The following is a 17,451-nucleotide window of genomic DNA, read 5'->3' on the forward strand; positions in this document are numbered from 1 at the left end:
TAATGTGGGAAAGCAGATGATCACGCACTTTGGCACAAGGAATAAAGGTGTGGACTATTTTCTAAATGCAGAGAAAATTCAAAAATCGGAGGCGGAGAGGGACTTGGGAGCACTCATGCAGATTCCCTATAAGTTAACTTGTAGGTTGAGTGGGTGGTAAGGAAGGCAAATGCAATGTTAGCATTCATTTCGAAAGGACAGGAATACAAAAGCAAGGATGTGATGTTGAGGCTTTATAAGGCATTGGCCAGACCACACTTGAGTATTGCGAGCAGTTTTGGGCCTCTTATCTAAGAAAGGTGTGTTGCTATTGGACAGGGTCCAGGGGAAGTTCACAAGAATGATCCCAGCAACATACGAGGAGCTCTGTGCTTGTATATGCTGGAGTTTAGAAGAATGAGGGAGGATTTTATAGAAACATCAAATATTGAAAGGTTTGGATAAAGTGGATATGGAGAGGATGTTTCCTATAGTGGGGGAATCTAGGACCAGAGGGCACAGCCTCAGAACTGAGGGATGTCCATTTAGAACAGAGATAAGGAAAATGTCCTTTAGCCAGAGTGTGTGAATCTATGAAATTCATCTCCAGATGAATTGGGTATATTTAAGGTGGAAGCTGTCAGGTTCCTGATTAATCAGGACATCAAAGGTTATGGAGTGAAAGCAGGAGAATGGGGTGGAAAGGGATAATAAATTAGCCACAGTGGAAAGGAGGAACAGACCCAATGGGCCAAAGGGACTCATTCTGCTCCTGTCTTATGGTCTTCAAAGCTTAGGTGATTCCATTGCTCATCCAACACAGGTTACATTTTGTTAACAACTCTGCTTCCTCCAATCTCACCAGCACTGTATCCCAGGTACGCACCACTGTGTGTGTGGAAAAACATCCCCCTCCAATCGCCTTTAACTATTTTATGCTTTACCTTAAATCTACATCCTCTATATCTATATAATCTATATCCTCTAGCTTCATCAATCTTTGATATTGGAAACAATTCCAACAGTCTGCCCTAACTATATGCCTCATCATTTTATATCCTCAATCAGCTTTCCTCTTGACTTGCTCTGCTCCAGAGAAAACGGATCTATCCACTCCAGCTTCTCCTCAGAATGGAAACACTCCATCCCAGGTACCATCCTGTTCTGGGGAATCTTGCCTGCATCCTCCCTGGCACGTTCACATCCTTCCTGAAAGATGGTGAGCAGAACCACACCGACCAACGCTTTATTCGGTTGGAGTGCAACTTCCCTGTGAGGCTTTTGCAAGACGGGATATGTGGGCACACCCCCTCTTTCCCCTCTTCCTATTGAGCCCACATAGCGACAGAGAGAATGCACAAAGTCAGCAGCAGGACTGGAGGACCGAACCTGGGTCTCTGGGGCCAAGCCAGCAGCTTTACCACACTCTTCAGCTTCTTGGTTTGGTTCTTGCAGGCAAGCTGCAAATGCCCACAGAATTAATTTAAATGCTGCACATTGCCAAAACATTCACAATTTTCAAAAGTGCTCCGTCACTAATGAATGAAGGGACCAAATGTACCAGAGCACATCACGAAGGCAGGTGGTGTTAGAAAGCCATAAGTGGGAATATAATTGAGTAGACAAGAGGCACCATAATAAGGTCAAGAAATGTCAGTACAACTCACCCAGCTTGCATTCCTGCCTATGGTATCTAACACTGCGATGCCAGACACCAGACACCTCAATGCTGTTGTCACTGTGAACAGAGCATCATTAAAAAAAAGACGCCCAGGTTTCTAAAGCAAAAAAATGTGATCCAGTTTCCGCTGGGGATACCTACTGTCATCTGCACATCTGATGTGCCCGAGTCCCTGTATGCAAGGTGTAAGGTGTACAGAAATGCCGGTGTAATTTGGATCGAGTTGTTGTGAAGCTTCATGCACTGTTACGTGTGGAAAACTTCTACCTCCGGTTCAAGCATGCACCAAGACTTTTAGTAAGACCCAAAGATAATCATAAGCTAGATGGATAAACACATTTTTATTTATGCTGTTTATTTCTGCTGCCATTAATACTGCTGAAGGGAATAATTGTTTGTGGGGAGGCTCACTGTGAGTCTGAGTGCTGTAGAAATATCTGCCTTAAGGCCTCACAACTTGGATGAATTGCTGCAAGGGACGAAGTGTGTGGGTGATATCAGGAGGGTCTGCATCTTGTACTTTCTGATCATTTTTAACAATGGCATTTCCTTTATAAAGCAAATAGAGGCAGCTGCATAAAAATGAGGGTGATGGACCCTATGAACTTGTGTTGGTACACTCCACCCTGCAGTGTATTGTCAGTACCCATTTCCAGAACCTCCAGTGGTGGTTTCTCTGACTCACTCAAAAGGATTAGAGATGTTTGAACTTGATTACAACATAGGGCACTACACCATGATGCTGTGTTGATCTTATAAACCTACCCTTCGATCAGTCCATCCCTTCCCTCCCTACACAGCCCTCCATTTAAATTCAATCCACATGCCTTTCTAGGAGTCTCTAAAATGTCCCTAATACATCTGCCTTTACCACCATCCTGGCAGGGGATTCTACACACCTGCCAATCTCACCCTCCCCCCACCATACTTTCGTCTACTCAGCTGAAAATTATGCCCCCATGTTAGTTTAATTGCATCAGAGTGCCCAAAATCAAGCTGCATGAACTGCTATCTCCATTTCTCCCTGGAGCAGAGAAATTATATCACTGTATATCCACATAACAACAACAGTACATAAACAGGCCATCTCGGCCCTTCTGGTCCGTGCTGAACCCTTACTCTTACCTAGTCCCACCAACCTGCACTCAACCCATAACCCTCCATTCCTTTCCTGTCCATATACCTATCCAATTTTCTTTTTAAGTGATAAAATCAAACCTGCCTCTACCACTTCTACCGGAACCTCGTTCCACACAGCTACCACTCTCTGAGTAAAGAAACTCCCCCGCATGTTACCCCTAAACTTTTGCCCCTTAACTCTCAACTCACAACTCACGTCCTCTTGTTTGAATCTCCCCTACTCTCAATGGAAAAAGCCAATCCACGTCCACTCTATCTATCCCCCTCATAATTTTAAATACCTCTATCAAGTCCCCCCTCAACCTTCTGCACTCCAAAGAATAAAGACCTAACTTGTCCAACCTTTCTCTGTAACTTAGGTGCTGAAACCCTGGTAACATTCTAGAAAATCTCCTCTGTACACTCTCTTATTTTGTTGACATCTTTCCTCTAGTGTTTCCTGTATTTTTCCTGTGCTAGTGTTCTCACTTTTAAAGTCTCCAGGAACATGGGCAACAAAACTGAGCAGCCTCAGGAACAACACCAAGGTGTTACTGGAGTTTCAAAGTTCAATAGGTGTCTATGACTTGACCAACTCATTCAACTGTACTGTTTCATGGCGATTTCTCTCCTTATCCCACTCAGTTGTAAACAGACACAGAGAGTGAGAACACTCTTCCTCAGCTCGTTAGAGCAGCTGCTGAAACTTGCCATTAGCTTCACACTTGTACTTAGCTAGCAGTTCAACGGGAGATGCGTTGCTCAGAGAGCCCCGAGAGTTTAACGTGTAACTCAGTACCTGTCCCATCTGGGGTGCTCCGAACGAAGGATGGTAACATTTTCACAGTGGCACTGTCGTGAGTTTTCTTCTGTAAGCCCAACTCCATCTCCTTCCTCATTCTCTTCTTCACCTCAAACAGCTGCTCTTGCGTCAGCGTAAAGCTCGCCAACGTCTTGTCCATTTCCTTGCGCTGCGACACTAGCCTCTCCGCCACCGCGGTCACCATGGCAGCCCCTTTCCCACTGCCGCTCTCCGAAAGCAGGAATCGGACATCACAGTCAGGAACCAGCCGTCTCACCGTCTTCTGGAGGCGCCTGGCAAACCTGCAAGAGACATCAGACCGTAGGAATTCTTCCGCACAGCAGAGGAGCGGAAGATTACCCTCATAGCAAGCGGAAGGTGCGTGGAGCTGCCCTGGTAAGTTCACACAGTGCAGGGTCCAGGTTCGGCTCCTGGGCTGAGCCACACCAGGGACCTGTTGAAAATAATCATTCAAAACCACACTTATCGTGCCAGCTCGTCAGGGGTTTGTTTGGTCAGTTAAGGCCCGTCCCAGCATTTCTAAGCTCATTTGTTTCACAATAGTTCTAAATGGAACACCATACCAGAGAGAGGATTTATCATATAGTGACAGTACTCCAGTCAAGACACTTGGAATCTTGTTGAGTACAATCAGAGACTCTAGATTATTAGCTAGATACAAGAATATGTTTTGCACAGTGCGAGGGAGGAACCAGCTATTTCTGAACACCTTGTGTTCAGGTAATTACTTCCACTGTGACTGACAAGCTATTCCTATCCGAGGAAGCCCCAGTAAATACTTCTGAGGATACTTCAGGAGCTAAGATGTCAACAGTTCGGCTTTGCGGCAGGATGCCAGGAATAGTTCGATGGGATTCTTGCTACAAACTTTACTGCCGTCCGAGATGTTTGGCATAGAAGAATGGGTGCGACAAAATTTTCTTGACTGATTACGTGCTGTGAGGCTGGACTCAACAGGAGCAGGTCCGTGCAGGGAAAAGGGGATCACATTTCATTGTGTTGTATCAAGCAGCGAAGGGGCAAAAGAGACTGAAGGTGTATACCGTGACATGTAGGGGAGTTCACACTGGAGGTACGTGGGGGGATTGAGGCATCGTTTGAGGGCCTGAACAGGTCACCGAGCTAGGAATTTAGGGGGCAAAGGTCAGGGATGGGACTAGTGAGGGTGGATGACTAAGGCATGCCTGGGCCTCAGTGAATGAAGGGGACAGCAGCTTGTGGAACTGGGGTCTGGGCTTCAGAGTACCTGGGATCAGGATGGAGATTAGAACAGTGTGTGGGCCACCCAGAGGTTGAAAGGTAGCTACAGACTTACCTGAGAGGGGTCCCAGACTAGTGCTGCTGGGAAGACCAGGGTGTCCCGGGAGTGTCCAATGATGGTCGCTCCTGGGACATGGTCCAGTTCCCCTGCAAGGCTCCAGACAGGGAAATGATGTCACCCATCGCACCCTGAAAAGGAAACCGCGTCAGAGGCACAAGGGTAACTCCAGCCTGGAAGTGCCTGGTTGAACAGCTGGAAAGACGTGAAGCAACCCAGAAACTTTCCATTCTGGTTTCACTCCAGAAAAGTAAAATCAGCTTTCAATCACATAACACTGAAAAATACAGCATTAAGCAATGAAATTTTGAGACACGAGACACCTACAGGTCAAAATTCACCTTTTGCCCAGAGCCTGGACTGACACCTTACTGCCCTATTGTCTTGTTTATTACTTATTGTAATGCCTGCAGTTTTATGAAGTCCTGGGTAGGTCTGTAGTCTAGTGTAGTTTTCTTTTCCGTGTTGTTTTTTACGTAGTTCAGTGTAGTTTTTGTTCTGTTTCATGTAGCACCATGGTCCCGAAAAACATTCTCATTTTTACTGTGTACTGTACCAGCAGTTATGGTCGAACTGACAATAAAAAAGTGACTTGACTTGACTTGCTTTGAGGCAAGTGATTAAAAGAAACACACACACACGTCTTTTTATTCCTTGGAGCACAGAAAAATGAAATATGACCTTAGAGAGGCTTATAAAATCATGAGAGGCATTGATATGGTGAATGGTCACAGTCTTTCCCCCTAGGGTGGGGGAGTCCAAAATTAGAGGGCACAGATTTAGGGCAATTCACAATATTTAAAAGGGCTTGAGGAGCAACTTTATCACACAGAGGGTGGTGAGTGCATGGAGCAGGCTGCCAGAGGAAGTGATTGAGGCAGCTCCAAGAAGTACTTGGACAGAGCCAGCTGGTGGAGGGGTTTAGAGGAAGATGGGCTGAAGGCAAGAAATTGGGAATAGATGAGTGGGCACCATGGCTGGCAGGGACCTGTTGTGCTGGAGGGCTGTATTGCTGCTCTCTCACTCTCCTGCTCCCTCTGTACAGGCCCTTTGGCCCACCATATCTGTGCTGATTGTGGTGCCAAATTAAACTAAACCTATCTTCCTGTATGTGATCCATATCCCTCCAATTTCTGCCGAAATGCCTTTTAAATACCACTATTGTGTCTGCATCCACCACTACACTGGCTCTAGGAACCAAGCACTGCGTAAAGGAAACTTACTCCATACACCTTCCTTAAAGACTTTCCCTTCTCACCTTAACACCATGTCCTCTAGCATTAGAGAATGACTGACTACCTACCCTATTAATGCATCTCATTACTTTATGAAACCCTATCGGAATGCCCCTCAACCTCTGACACCCCAGAGAAAACAACCAAGCTTGTCCGCTTGTCCAACATCTCCTTGTGGCTCTCTATTCCAGGCAGCATCCTGGCCAGTTTCCCCTGCATCCTCTCCAAAGACTCTCCATCCTTCCAAACACAGGGTGAGCAGAACTATACACAATACTCCAAATAACAGAATTCCCATGCTACTCCTCAAACTAGTCAACTAGTCAACTTGGAACTAGTCAACTGATAAATCAATATTTCTTTTCTATAGACCAGCTGTAATACGACATCACATTGCTACTCATAAACAACTAGGAAAGATAAAATTAATTTAACAGATTATTCAAATTTGTGAAGGACTGACCGCCTTATTAACTCTGCCATTGCTTGGGTTTAGGCTCGTGCAGTTATACAGCAGTGTAGCGTGTTTGACATGCTCTTTTCTCAGTTCAGCTCGAGCTGCTTCACAAATGGAACCTTACTGTTAGGAACACCCTTAGCCCAGGTACGTCTGCTACTTCTGCATTCCGTGTACCAATACAAAAGTTTCTACCTGCTTTGCAGTGGAGGTTGAAGGCTTCCGGGTTTAAAAAGGTCTCTACAATTGCGCTCGGCTTGACCAGTAAGGAAGCATTCTGGTTACAAGAAGTAAGAGCTGTAGGAACAAAGCTGAGGTTGAACTATGCTCTGGTCCTGCCCTGGCTGAGCTACAGGAGCTACAAAAGCCCCTCTGACATTGGACAATGCTGGGAAGTCATCAGCACTAACTGCTGAGACAGGAAAAGTTGACAAAAAAGTAAGTCCAACTGACTCTTGACTACTGGCTAATGGATCAATGGATGCGCAAAATGGATTTGCCCTTGCATTTGTGAATCATTAGTTATATGCATGGAGCCTGTGTTATTTACTCAGATTAGTCTATTTATAAAGTGAAGCAAACCATATTAACACAACAAAATCTTCGCCCACTAAGAATAATTTCCCCAGACAAAAGCAGTGAGTACTGGATGGTTACACAGACACAAAATCCACAAAAATAACCCCGGCCAACTACTACAGCTCCCATTCTGTCCGTGTACAATGTCCACAGTCTACTGGCATAAACAGTTAGTAAATCAGATTTCTGCTAATTGGCTTTCAATCCTTCAGCTTGGCAGCTGAGGTCTATTGAGACCAGACCACCCCGCCGGAGCAGATGGGTTCCGGCACCTGACACTTGCATCCGATTTAGAAGCGGCAGACCAGTTTAAGAACTGCGTGACGCAAGGGCGGAGACTTACTGTGGGTGCATTTTATACAGCGATCCGTCCATTCCCACGGTGGTCCGAAGCCGTGGCACCCCCTTGTTGTCTTTAAGGCGATTGAGGATGGCCCCGAGAGCGGCAGCGCACAGGTTGGCCGAGCGGAAAGAAACGATTGTACAAACGTGCTGTACGGCGATGCAGTCCTCCTCCGAGGGCTCCAGCCCCAGGCGCATCAGGATTTCCCTGGCCTTCGCCAAACCTCCTTTGCTTCTGCAAATCAAAAGCAGGTCACAGGATCACCTGAAGAGCTGGGGAACTAGGAAGCCATCCGGAAATGTATGTTTAAAAACTCCAAAGTACCAGATGAAATGTGCAACTACGTTGCCCAGGACTTGTGTTTCATTTCATTAAACACTTTCCACTTCACAAATTCTGAAAACTACCTTAATATCCCCAATACCTTATAGTTGTAGGAGATCTGCTCCAAATACGTCGGTCTTAACCACTAGGGAATTACCGATCAGCAATGGGTCAGAGAAGAAGGCTCTCTCAATAGCTGTCAGATGGGTAGCTTATTTATTTCCGTCTAAATATCTGAGCAGGGCAGACTCAGGTACCATACCAACGAACCTGTATGTAGTCTCTACCTCATCTGACTAGGAAGCTCAGCCACTTGATAAAGAGGGAGAGAGCTTCCTACTCCCATGGAGCTGATCTAGGAAGTGACAAATTAATTCAGGATTTTAACCACAACTGAAACCAAGAACAAGTGAGGAAGGGACTGTCTTATGGAATTAATATTATTACTTACTTCTCAATAGCAGATACATGCTTTGTTTCCAATTTGCCTTTGGTAAGAAGCTCTGGAGTGATGTTCCCTTCAAACAGCAGCCCTTCCTTTGCCATCTTTACGAGGATGAGCCGTACAAGCTCTCCCATGTACATCCCGCTGATCAGTTTCTCAAACCTGCGAATGGTACACCAGTGAGATTTCATGTGGCACCGCCAAACAACAGCCTCTTCTGTGGCCGGGCACCAGGTTGTCAGAATTCCTTATTCTCGTTGTTGAGAAATGTCTGTTTTGCTGCTGGTGGCATCCAGCTTGCTCCTGTGCTGCTGACAAAACCAACCATCCGAACTGAAGCACAGGACACTACAGCACAGCACAGGCCCTTCAACCCACAAAGTTGTGCTGACCTTTTACCTTCTCCAAGATCAATTTAACCCTTCCCCCCCCACACACACACACTCACTCACACACACACACACACACACACACACACACACACACACACACACATAGCCCTTCATTTTTTCTGCCACTCATGTGCCTATCTACAAATTCCTTAAATGTCCCTAATGCATCTGCCCTGGCACCACCCCTGGCAGTGTGTTCCACGCACCCACCACTCTGGCATTCCCCTCTAATCATCTTAAGATTTCGCCCCCTAGTATTAGCCATTTCCACACTAGGGAATACCTCTCACTATCCACTCTATCTATGCCCCTTACCATCAAGTACAACTCTATCAAGTAGCCTCTCACCCTACTTCACCCCAAAGAGAAAAGTCCTAGCTCACTCAATTTACCTTCATTAGACATGCTCCCCAACGCAGGCAGAACCCTGGTAAATCTCCTCTGCACCTCCTCTAAAACTTTCACATCCTCCCTACAATGAGGCGACCAGAACTGAACACAATATTCTGAGTGTGGTCTAACCAGCGTTTTATAGAGCTGTAACATTACCTGTGGCTCTTGAACTCAATTCCCGACTAACGAAGGCCATGTGCCTTCTTAATCACCCTATCAACTTGCACAACTTACATGAGCCCCAAGATCCCTCTGTTCCTCCACACTGCCAAGAATCCTGCCATAAACCCTACATTCTGCCTTCAGATTCAGCCTTCGTGAGTGAATCACCTCGGACTTCTCCCCAGTTGAAAAGGGCAAATGATATAACTCTCTATTCTAATGAAAACAAACTCCATCTCTGAAATATTAACTGTCCATTCATAGATACTGCCTGGCTGCCGAGTATTAACAGTATTATTTTTACAGACTTCGCTCATCTCCTTCTTAGTTCTGACAAGAGATCTGTCTTGCCGAAGGGTCTCGGCCTGAAACGTCCACTGTGCCCTTTTCCATAGATACTGCCTGGCCTGCTAAGTTCCTCCAGCATTTTGTGAGTGTTGCTCTGACCTGAAATGACGACTCCATTTCTCTTCCCACGTGCTGCTCAACCCACTGAATTCCTCCCGGTTATTTCTTCATTCTCACAGATGAGCACTGACCTGCTGCGTATTTCCAGCACTTTCTGCTTTTGTTTTAATTTTCCAGCATGTTTTTTTTAAATTTTCACCAACTGCATAATCTCTTTTTTATTTCAAGTTTCACACAGCCACAAAGGTTCCAAATAGAATATCTAAAAATATTTCTTATCAGGAAGGAGCAGAGAAACCGAATTTTATGCACAAGTGGTATAATCTCAAGATGTCCCAAAGTAAAGTCTGGTCTGAACCGTCTCAGGTGGAATCAGAACTGGACTAACTATCCCTCATTAACACCATCTCATCATTCACATATGGGCATCAATGGGAAAACAATGGGAGGGGAGGTAAGTAACTCCCTGATAAGTTAAGACTGATACAACATGTTGGGAAGTTCCTAAAGCAGCTTTTAATTTAATAAACAAGCATGTAAAATGTGAGACTTACAGCTGTTTTCCAGGATTGAGGGAACCACGATCTAACTCCCGATCAAATTCTGTCCTGATGTCTTCCAATGAGCCGTCATCGCCGAACGCCCCCCACTCTGTGCTAATGCACATACGCCCTTCGTCACCTTCCACCAGGTCAATGTGTCTCAGTTCCTCCATGTAACACGCGTTGGTTCCAGTACCTGGGTGTAGAATGTGACAGACGGTGAGTAACCCAGACACAGCTAATATGCCATTTTGTATAAATGAATGTTCTGTGCCCCCTCGACTTCGGAGTTCAGCTTGTTCTCCCTAGTCTTTGTCCCAATCCCAAACAGGTCGATGAGCACAGCTGGCAGTGGGTTCACTCAGGAACCCCAGTGGGATGGCATGTATACACAGCGAGGCCTCAATGAGATGGTGCAAGCACACATGGAGAAGGGTACAGAGATTCCTGAGGTGGATGAAGCACACACACCCTTAGTGATGAGTACACACTCAGATTACTGAGGTGTCATCCTTAGAAACCACGTGTCAAGTGCCCAGTTCTGCCTGTCCACTTCCCATGCCACTGGCAGACCTGTGGGTAGCAGGCTGCCACTGGTGGCTTGGGTAATGGACTCCAGTCATCAGTGGGAGAAGTTCAGCCCAAAAGTAAAAGACAAGAAATACTGCAATATTTTTTTTTACCAATAATAAGGCCAACTTCACAGCGCCGGTCATCAAATCCACAAGTCATCATGGTGCCCACCGTGTCATTCACCACAGCCATAATATCAACATCATAGCCCTTGGGAGGAAAGGAAACATTTCTGAGTGATAGACCAGGAAATAAAGAACGTTCTAGATAAATTGGAAAAGGCTGATCACACACTGGTTCAGGTCACAGACTCAGGATCATCCAGCACAGAAACAGGTCCTTCAGCTCAACCAGTCCAAGACAAACAAGATACCTGTGTTTGCTCTGTAACCTTTTAAACCTCTCCTACCCAATGTACCTGCCCAACTGATTTTTTTTTAAACTTTTATTGTACCTAACTCAACTACCTTGTCTAACAGCTCATTCCATATACGTACCACCCTCTGTATAAAAAGAAATGTCCTTTAAGTTCTTATTAAATCTTTCCCTTCTCTTCTACAAGGACCTGCTTCATCACATTATCAAAAAAAAAACTCAAGTTCATAAAACAGGATCTCCCATGCACAAAGCTGTGCTGTCTACCCTTCATCAAACCCTGCCTTTCCAGATTCATGTATTTCTTATCTCTGTGAATCCTCTGCAGTAAACATACCCACCACAGATATTAGGCTGACTGGTCTATAGTTCCAGGCTTTTCTTTGCAGCCCTTCTCAAAACATTCACTAACTTCCATTCTTCAGGCACTGCACCCAGGTCTAGTTTAGTACAGGTCTTCAATTAGCATGCACGGGAGCATCAGGGCTCCTTACAGCCAAAACCATTGTTCCCGTGGGCTGGTGCCACAACAGCTGGCAGAAATCTGAATCACACAGCTCCGAATGTCAATGGATCCTAAAACCCTGCTCCCAGGACACATTGCTGCTCTCTTTGACAGCTACCAATTAGCAAATGCTTGGGCACTACTTTAAGTTCCTCTGGACAGTCAGGGAGATGTACATTAAAAAAAAACAATTCAAGTAGGTTAAATATAGCTCTCGAGTTCAGGAGCAGGGAGGTAATGCTGCAGCTTTGTGAAACTCTAGTTAGACGACACTTGAAATATTGTGTTCATTTCCGGTAGCCTCATTAAAGGGATGTGGAATTTTAAAGAGGGTGATTTACCAGGATGCTGACTGGACTAGAGGGCATGTCTTATGAAGATAGGGTGAGCAAGCTGGGGCTTTTCTCTTTGGAGTGACCACCCAGTGTGTCTGCCTTCAGCAGCCTGTCTGTCTCCAGCACCAGCTCTATCTTTATGAGTCTGCATGTGGACTGCACTACATAAAGGAAAATGAAAAGCAAGATGACCATCTACAGGTTAGGGTCCTAAACTGGAGCAGTTTTGGGGGGAATTAGGCAGGATCTCCTCCGAGAAGGCCACAAACTTGTTGTGGTTTGGAGGCTTGCATGTCTGAAAGACGCTGAGAGCTCTGCCGGCTGGAGTGAGGGTTTTATACTTTGGCTCTTAATAGCATCACCTCTGCCTAAGTGAAAGGGGAGAGACCAGATAAAGAGTTGACCTCTGGTCCTCCAGGTTCGGGGTTCAGCTCAGGACTAACAACCCTGACTGGTCAAACAGAACTGTTACAGAAACAGCAATGAAGAATCTTTCTGGATCTGTGTGCGATGGTATGATGGCAAAGGGCCGACAGTAAGTATGGCAGGATATAGCAGAAGTCTATTGGGTGTGCATGTTTGAAGGGAACCATTGGTAAGTGGGAGGCTTTTAAGACTGTGATATCAAAAGCCCAGGAACAGCACGTTCCTGTTAGGGTGACGGGAAACCCTGGCAAGTTTAGGGATGAGCAAATCCCTTGATGATTACAAGAAGATTAAGAATATTTTTAAAGAGGGAAATCAGGAGAGCAAAGAGAAGGTATGACATGTAAACTTAAGGAAAATCCCTAGATGTTCTGTAACTATATCACGGATGGTACATTGCCTCCCAGGTGCCAGGGTCAGGGATGTCTCGGAAGCCCTCAGCCTTCTAAAGGGGAGGGTGAACAGCCAGAAATCGTACTACATAATGGTACAAACAATGTAGGTAGGAAAAAGGAGGAGGTCTTGAAGAGTATAGGGAGCTAGGTATGAAACTGAAAAGCAAGACCTCCAGGGTAGTAATTGTTGGCATGGCCAGTGAGGGTAAGAATAGGATGATTTGGCAGATGGAATTGGTGGCTGAAGAACTGGTGTAGAGGGCACGTTTTCAAATTTATGGATAATTGCAATCTATTCCAGTAAAGATATGACTTGTACAAAAAGGATGGGTTGAACCCAACAGCTATACAGGCCAAGTCATTGGGTATGTTTGAGGTGGAGGTTGATAGGTTCTCGATTAGTCAAGGTGTTAAAGATTATGGGAATAGAGCAGGTGAATGGGGTTGAGATGGGTAATAAATCAGTTGTGATGGAATGGTGGAACAGACTTGATGGGCCAAATGGTGTTATGGCCTTATTTAATATAAAGGGAAGGGGTGGCTAGAAAGTAGGACCAGGAGAGCTGCCTGTGTCTTGAGTTGCAGGAGGTGGGTGGGATCTTTAATGACTATTTCTCCTCTGTGTTTACTGAGGAGAAAATAAGTCATGGTTGCTCAAGAGATAAGAGGCAAGTAGAGGAGTTTTGGAGAAAATTCTTATTCCCAAGGAGGAGGCATTTGCAGCCTTGGGGGATAGGGGAAGCAGTTGATAATTGACATGCACTGTATTGTACGGAGGGGAGGACGGTAGGCTGATAATTGGTGAGTACTGTTTTGCACAGAGGGGAGGACGGTAGGCTGACGAGGAGGGTGAAGTGCGTTTTCCGATAATTGCATGGACTCGCCCATTTTTATATTTTATTAACCCGTGTTTTACAGACGTGTCTGATGGTCCAATGTGCCGATTTTTGAATTACTATCTTCCGAGTCATTTCACTGCACTAGTACAACAACGGACGAAAGAAAGTCCATCTTTACAATGAAAGCCTCTTATCAATGGGTTTTATATGGACTGGTGATCCAAGTTGCCCTATTCCAATGTGCCCTGTCTGTGGGAAACAACTTGCAAATGTAGCAATGGCTCCAACAAAATTGAAAAGGCACTTAACTACAAGTCACGGCCATGACTCATAAAAGTGCTGATCATTTTAAATGGCTTTTGGAATCTCAAAACTGAGTAAAGCGTTTATTAATAAAGTCACAGTTAGTAAAAAAAAAGGCCCAGGAAGCAAGTTATTTAGTAGCAAAGCTTATTATCCAGAAAAGGAAAAGACACACAGTTGATGAGAACCTAATGAGATCAGCTCATAAAATTATAGCGGGTAAAATGCTAGGACAAGATGCAGTTTGAGAAATTGAAAAGGTTTCATGCTGAATGATAATGATGGCTGGTTCTTCGCTTGTGAAGATCAGGAAGGAAGAGTCCTCAGGAGCGATGGCATGATCGTTGGATCTGCAGAACACGGGAACAGCTGGGATGTGGACGCTTGGGTAGTACGATCCTTCCCGCGTCTCCTCCACGCTGTTCTGGATTACTCAATATTCTTGGCTGCTCTGTGGATCAGCGGTCTCCAGCGATCTCTGTCACAAGCCGGCTGCTGTCGATCTTGATATTTGCCTGAGGGAGCTGCTGCTGAAGCTGGCCTTTGCTCCCCTTTCGCAGGGCACCACGATCTCTCTTGCTCTGCGAGAGTTTTCCGTAGAGTACTGCTTACGGTAACCCGGAGTTGTCCATGTAAGACACGTGGTCTGGCCAGTGGAGCTGCTTGAGTACAAAGTGGCTACAAAGCTTGGAAGTTAAGCCTTCTCTAGTACCTTGTTGTTGGAGACACAATCTTGCCATCTGACGCCCACGACGGAGCGGAGGCAGTGCCGATGGAAACACTTAGGCAACCGGATTTGCTTGTGGTACAAGACCCAAGTTTCGGAGCCGGATAGCAGTGTTGTGATGACAGCAGCCCTGTACACCCGGACTTTTGTGGACAGATGTAGCTGGTGGTTCTTCCACACGTTTCTGGACACACCCGAAGGCACTGCTGGCTCTGGCAAGTCGATTGTCAACGTCTCTTACTACCATAGCATCGTTGGAGATGACTCTGCCCAGGTAGGTGGACTGCTCAACTGTGGTGAGAGGGTGGTTGTTAATGGTTATCTGAGGTGAGTTGTAAGCTCCACCAGGGGGCTTCTGATGGAGAATCATTGGTTTCTTCAGACTGACCATTAACCCAAAGGCCCTTGCAGCCTTGGCGAACTGTGTGCACGACAGAAGCTCAATCATCCACACATAGTAACTCAAGAAGGGGCTCTTGCATGGTTTTTGTTTGGGCAAGAAGGTGGCCACTCTCAAACAGTATGATAAGTCAACGTATTGATGACTGGTCTCACGATGGTGAAGAGGTTTTGTGTGATAAACTGAAACAGCTTCTCTATCCAGGTTAATGAGTCAACAGATTTCACCAATAAATGTCAAGTTGGAGCATTTGTAAGATTTGTTAATGATGGTGAAATTCAAGGTAACATTTTCTGTCATAAAGAGATGCCCAAAGCAAGCAAAGGCCAAGATATATTTAATGTTTTGTCTTCAAAAGGTCTCTATTGAAGGAACTCTGTTGACATCTGTACTGATGGGGCTCCATCAATGGTGAGCTCCATGACAGATTTCATTTCTTTTGTAAAAAAAAGAAAATCGTGATGTCATAGCACACTGCTTTCTTCACAGAGAGGTGCTGATGTCAAAAACTCTTGGAGATGAAATGGAAAAGGTCTGGAAGATGCCACAAAAACAGTTAACTTTATTAATATTAAACAAAGACCAATTCACGCGACAATTTTTAAAAACTGTGTGTAAGTGTGGACAAAGAACACACCATTCTCCTGCTCCATACAGAAATCCAGTGGCTTAGCAGAGGAAGAGTTCTTAGTAGGGTGTTTGAGCTGAAAGGTGAATTGCAGGAGTACTTTCAAGAAAATAGTAGGCCAGGTTTTGCTGAGTGCTTTGAAGATGAAGAATGGCTGCAGAAACTAGCCTACTGAGCAGACATTTCTCATCATATGAACCAGTTGAACACGTTTCTGCAAGGCCCCAGAGAAAATGTTTTGACTTCAGGTGACAAGATTTTAGATTGAATAGGAAACGTGAATCTTTGGAAAAATCATGTTGCAAAAGGAAATCTTGAAACGTGCCCATTCTGCTTGGGCTTGAGAGTGAGGAGGGATATCAGAAAGTCTTATAGAAAACCACCTGGAAGAACTGCAGAACAAAATTGAACAGTATTTTTCCTCCCTTTCAACAGAAGTGTACGACAGGGTGAGGGACCCTTTCTCTGAATCTTGTGCTCAGCTTGAGGACTTGACTTTGAGAGAAGAGGAAGAACTTTGTGAGCTGCACTCTGATAGTGTGCTCAATAGGAGATTGACTGACCTGCTCTGGACAACTTCTGGATTTCTGAGAAAGAAGAGTATCCTGCCATTCACAGGAAAGCAACAAACATTTTGCTGCAGTTTTTAACTTCTCACATCTGAGAGCAAGTCTTTTCTTGTTTAACAAGCATCAAAAGAAAGGATAGAGATTGTCTCATTTCAGTTGCAGGTGAAATCCGTGTGTGTTTATCTCGTTCAATCCAGAACTGAGTATTTATGCAGCAAAACGCAAGCACAGGTTTTACATGCTGGGCCTATATCATGTCTGATATATATATCTAGGCCTGATCATGTCTCGTAGCAAGAAAATATTTTTTCAAAATCTTATATAAAATTGTGTCTATATTTTCACTCATATTGCTTTGGCTTATGGTTTTTGCTGACTTTAATATTGAACATTGTCAATAAATTTTCATGTTATAAGTAGCATTAATTAAAATCAATTTACAACTTTTATTTAAATTAAATATACCTTTAGAAAAATTACATCTCATTTTGGCTTAAGCCAGTTATTTAACAGAAATGCATTATATTTATCTTGTGAGTTTTTAAAATTTATGAAAGGGAAGGAACGAGATTAATTTCAAGAAAGGTAAGATAAGCTTAACAACCTGTTTTTCTCCTGAGAAAGGTTGGTTAACAATTCATCTTCTATGCAAAAGAGCATTGACAATTATTTTTGTGTTATTATATCTACAGCTTACTGATCACACAACTTACTGTGAGCTGTAGATTTAATAATTGTTACACAAGGGTTCCCTGAGACCTGAAAATTATTTCAAGGGTTCCGCCAGGGCAAAAAGGTAGAGAAATCCTGATGTAGATGACAAATATCATCGATCCCTCCAGCACACCACTAGACACAGGCTCTAGTCAGAGAGGCAACCCTCTACGACCACTCTCTGGCTTCTCCCACAAAGCCAACATCTAACCCAATTTACTACCTCATCTTGAATGCTGAGCGACTAAACCTTCCTGACCAGCCTCCCATGCAGGACCTTGTCAAATGCTTTGCTAAAGTCCATGTAGACAACATCCACTGACCTGCTTCATCCACTTTCCTGGTGACCCAGACCAATCTGAACCAGATACTCTCTTTCTACACTACTTAATTAATTTTTTAATATATTCCTTGTTGTAATTTACAGTTTATTATTTTGTATTGCAATGTACTGCTGCCACA

General features: G+C 44.7%; 1 protein-coding gene across 1 annotated transcript in view; it reads right to left on the reverse strand.

The window, feature by feature from the left end:
* hk1 (hexokinase 1) overlaps nucleotides 1-17,451 on the reverse strand; it is a 72,411-nt gene that overhangs the window by 19,223 nt on the left and 35,737 nt on the right. Inside the window, exons 6-10 of the mRNA XM_059947294.1 lie at nucleotides 10,884-10,983; nucleotides 10,213-10,396; nucleotides 8,310-8,465; nucleotides 7,535-7,768; nucleotides 3,579-3,883 (exon numbers count right to left, since the gene is read on the reverse strand). Coding sequence (XP_059803277.1) covers nucleotides 3,579-3,883; nucleotides 7,535-7,768; nucleotides 8,310-8,465; nucleotides 10,213-10,396; nucleotides 10,884-10,983 — 979 coding nt within the window. The remainder of the gene's footprint in view (nucleotides 1-3,578; nucleotides 3,884-7,534; nucleotides 7,769-8,309; nucleotides 8,466-10,212; nucleotides 10,397-10,883; nucleotides 10,984-17,451) is intronic.

This window comes from Hypanus sabinus, chromosome 22 (assembly GCF_030144855.1).
Source record: "Hypanus sabinus isolate sHypSab1 chromosome 22, sHypSab1.hap1, whole genome shotgun sequence".
Classification (NCBI taxonomy): Eukaryota; Metazoa; Chordata; class Chondrichthyes; order Myliobatiformes; family Dasyatidae; genus Hypanus; species Hypanus sabinus.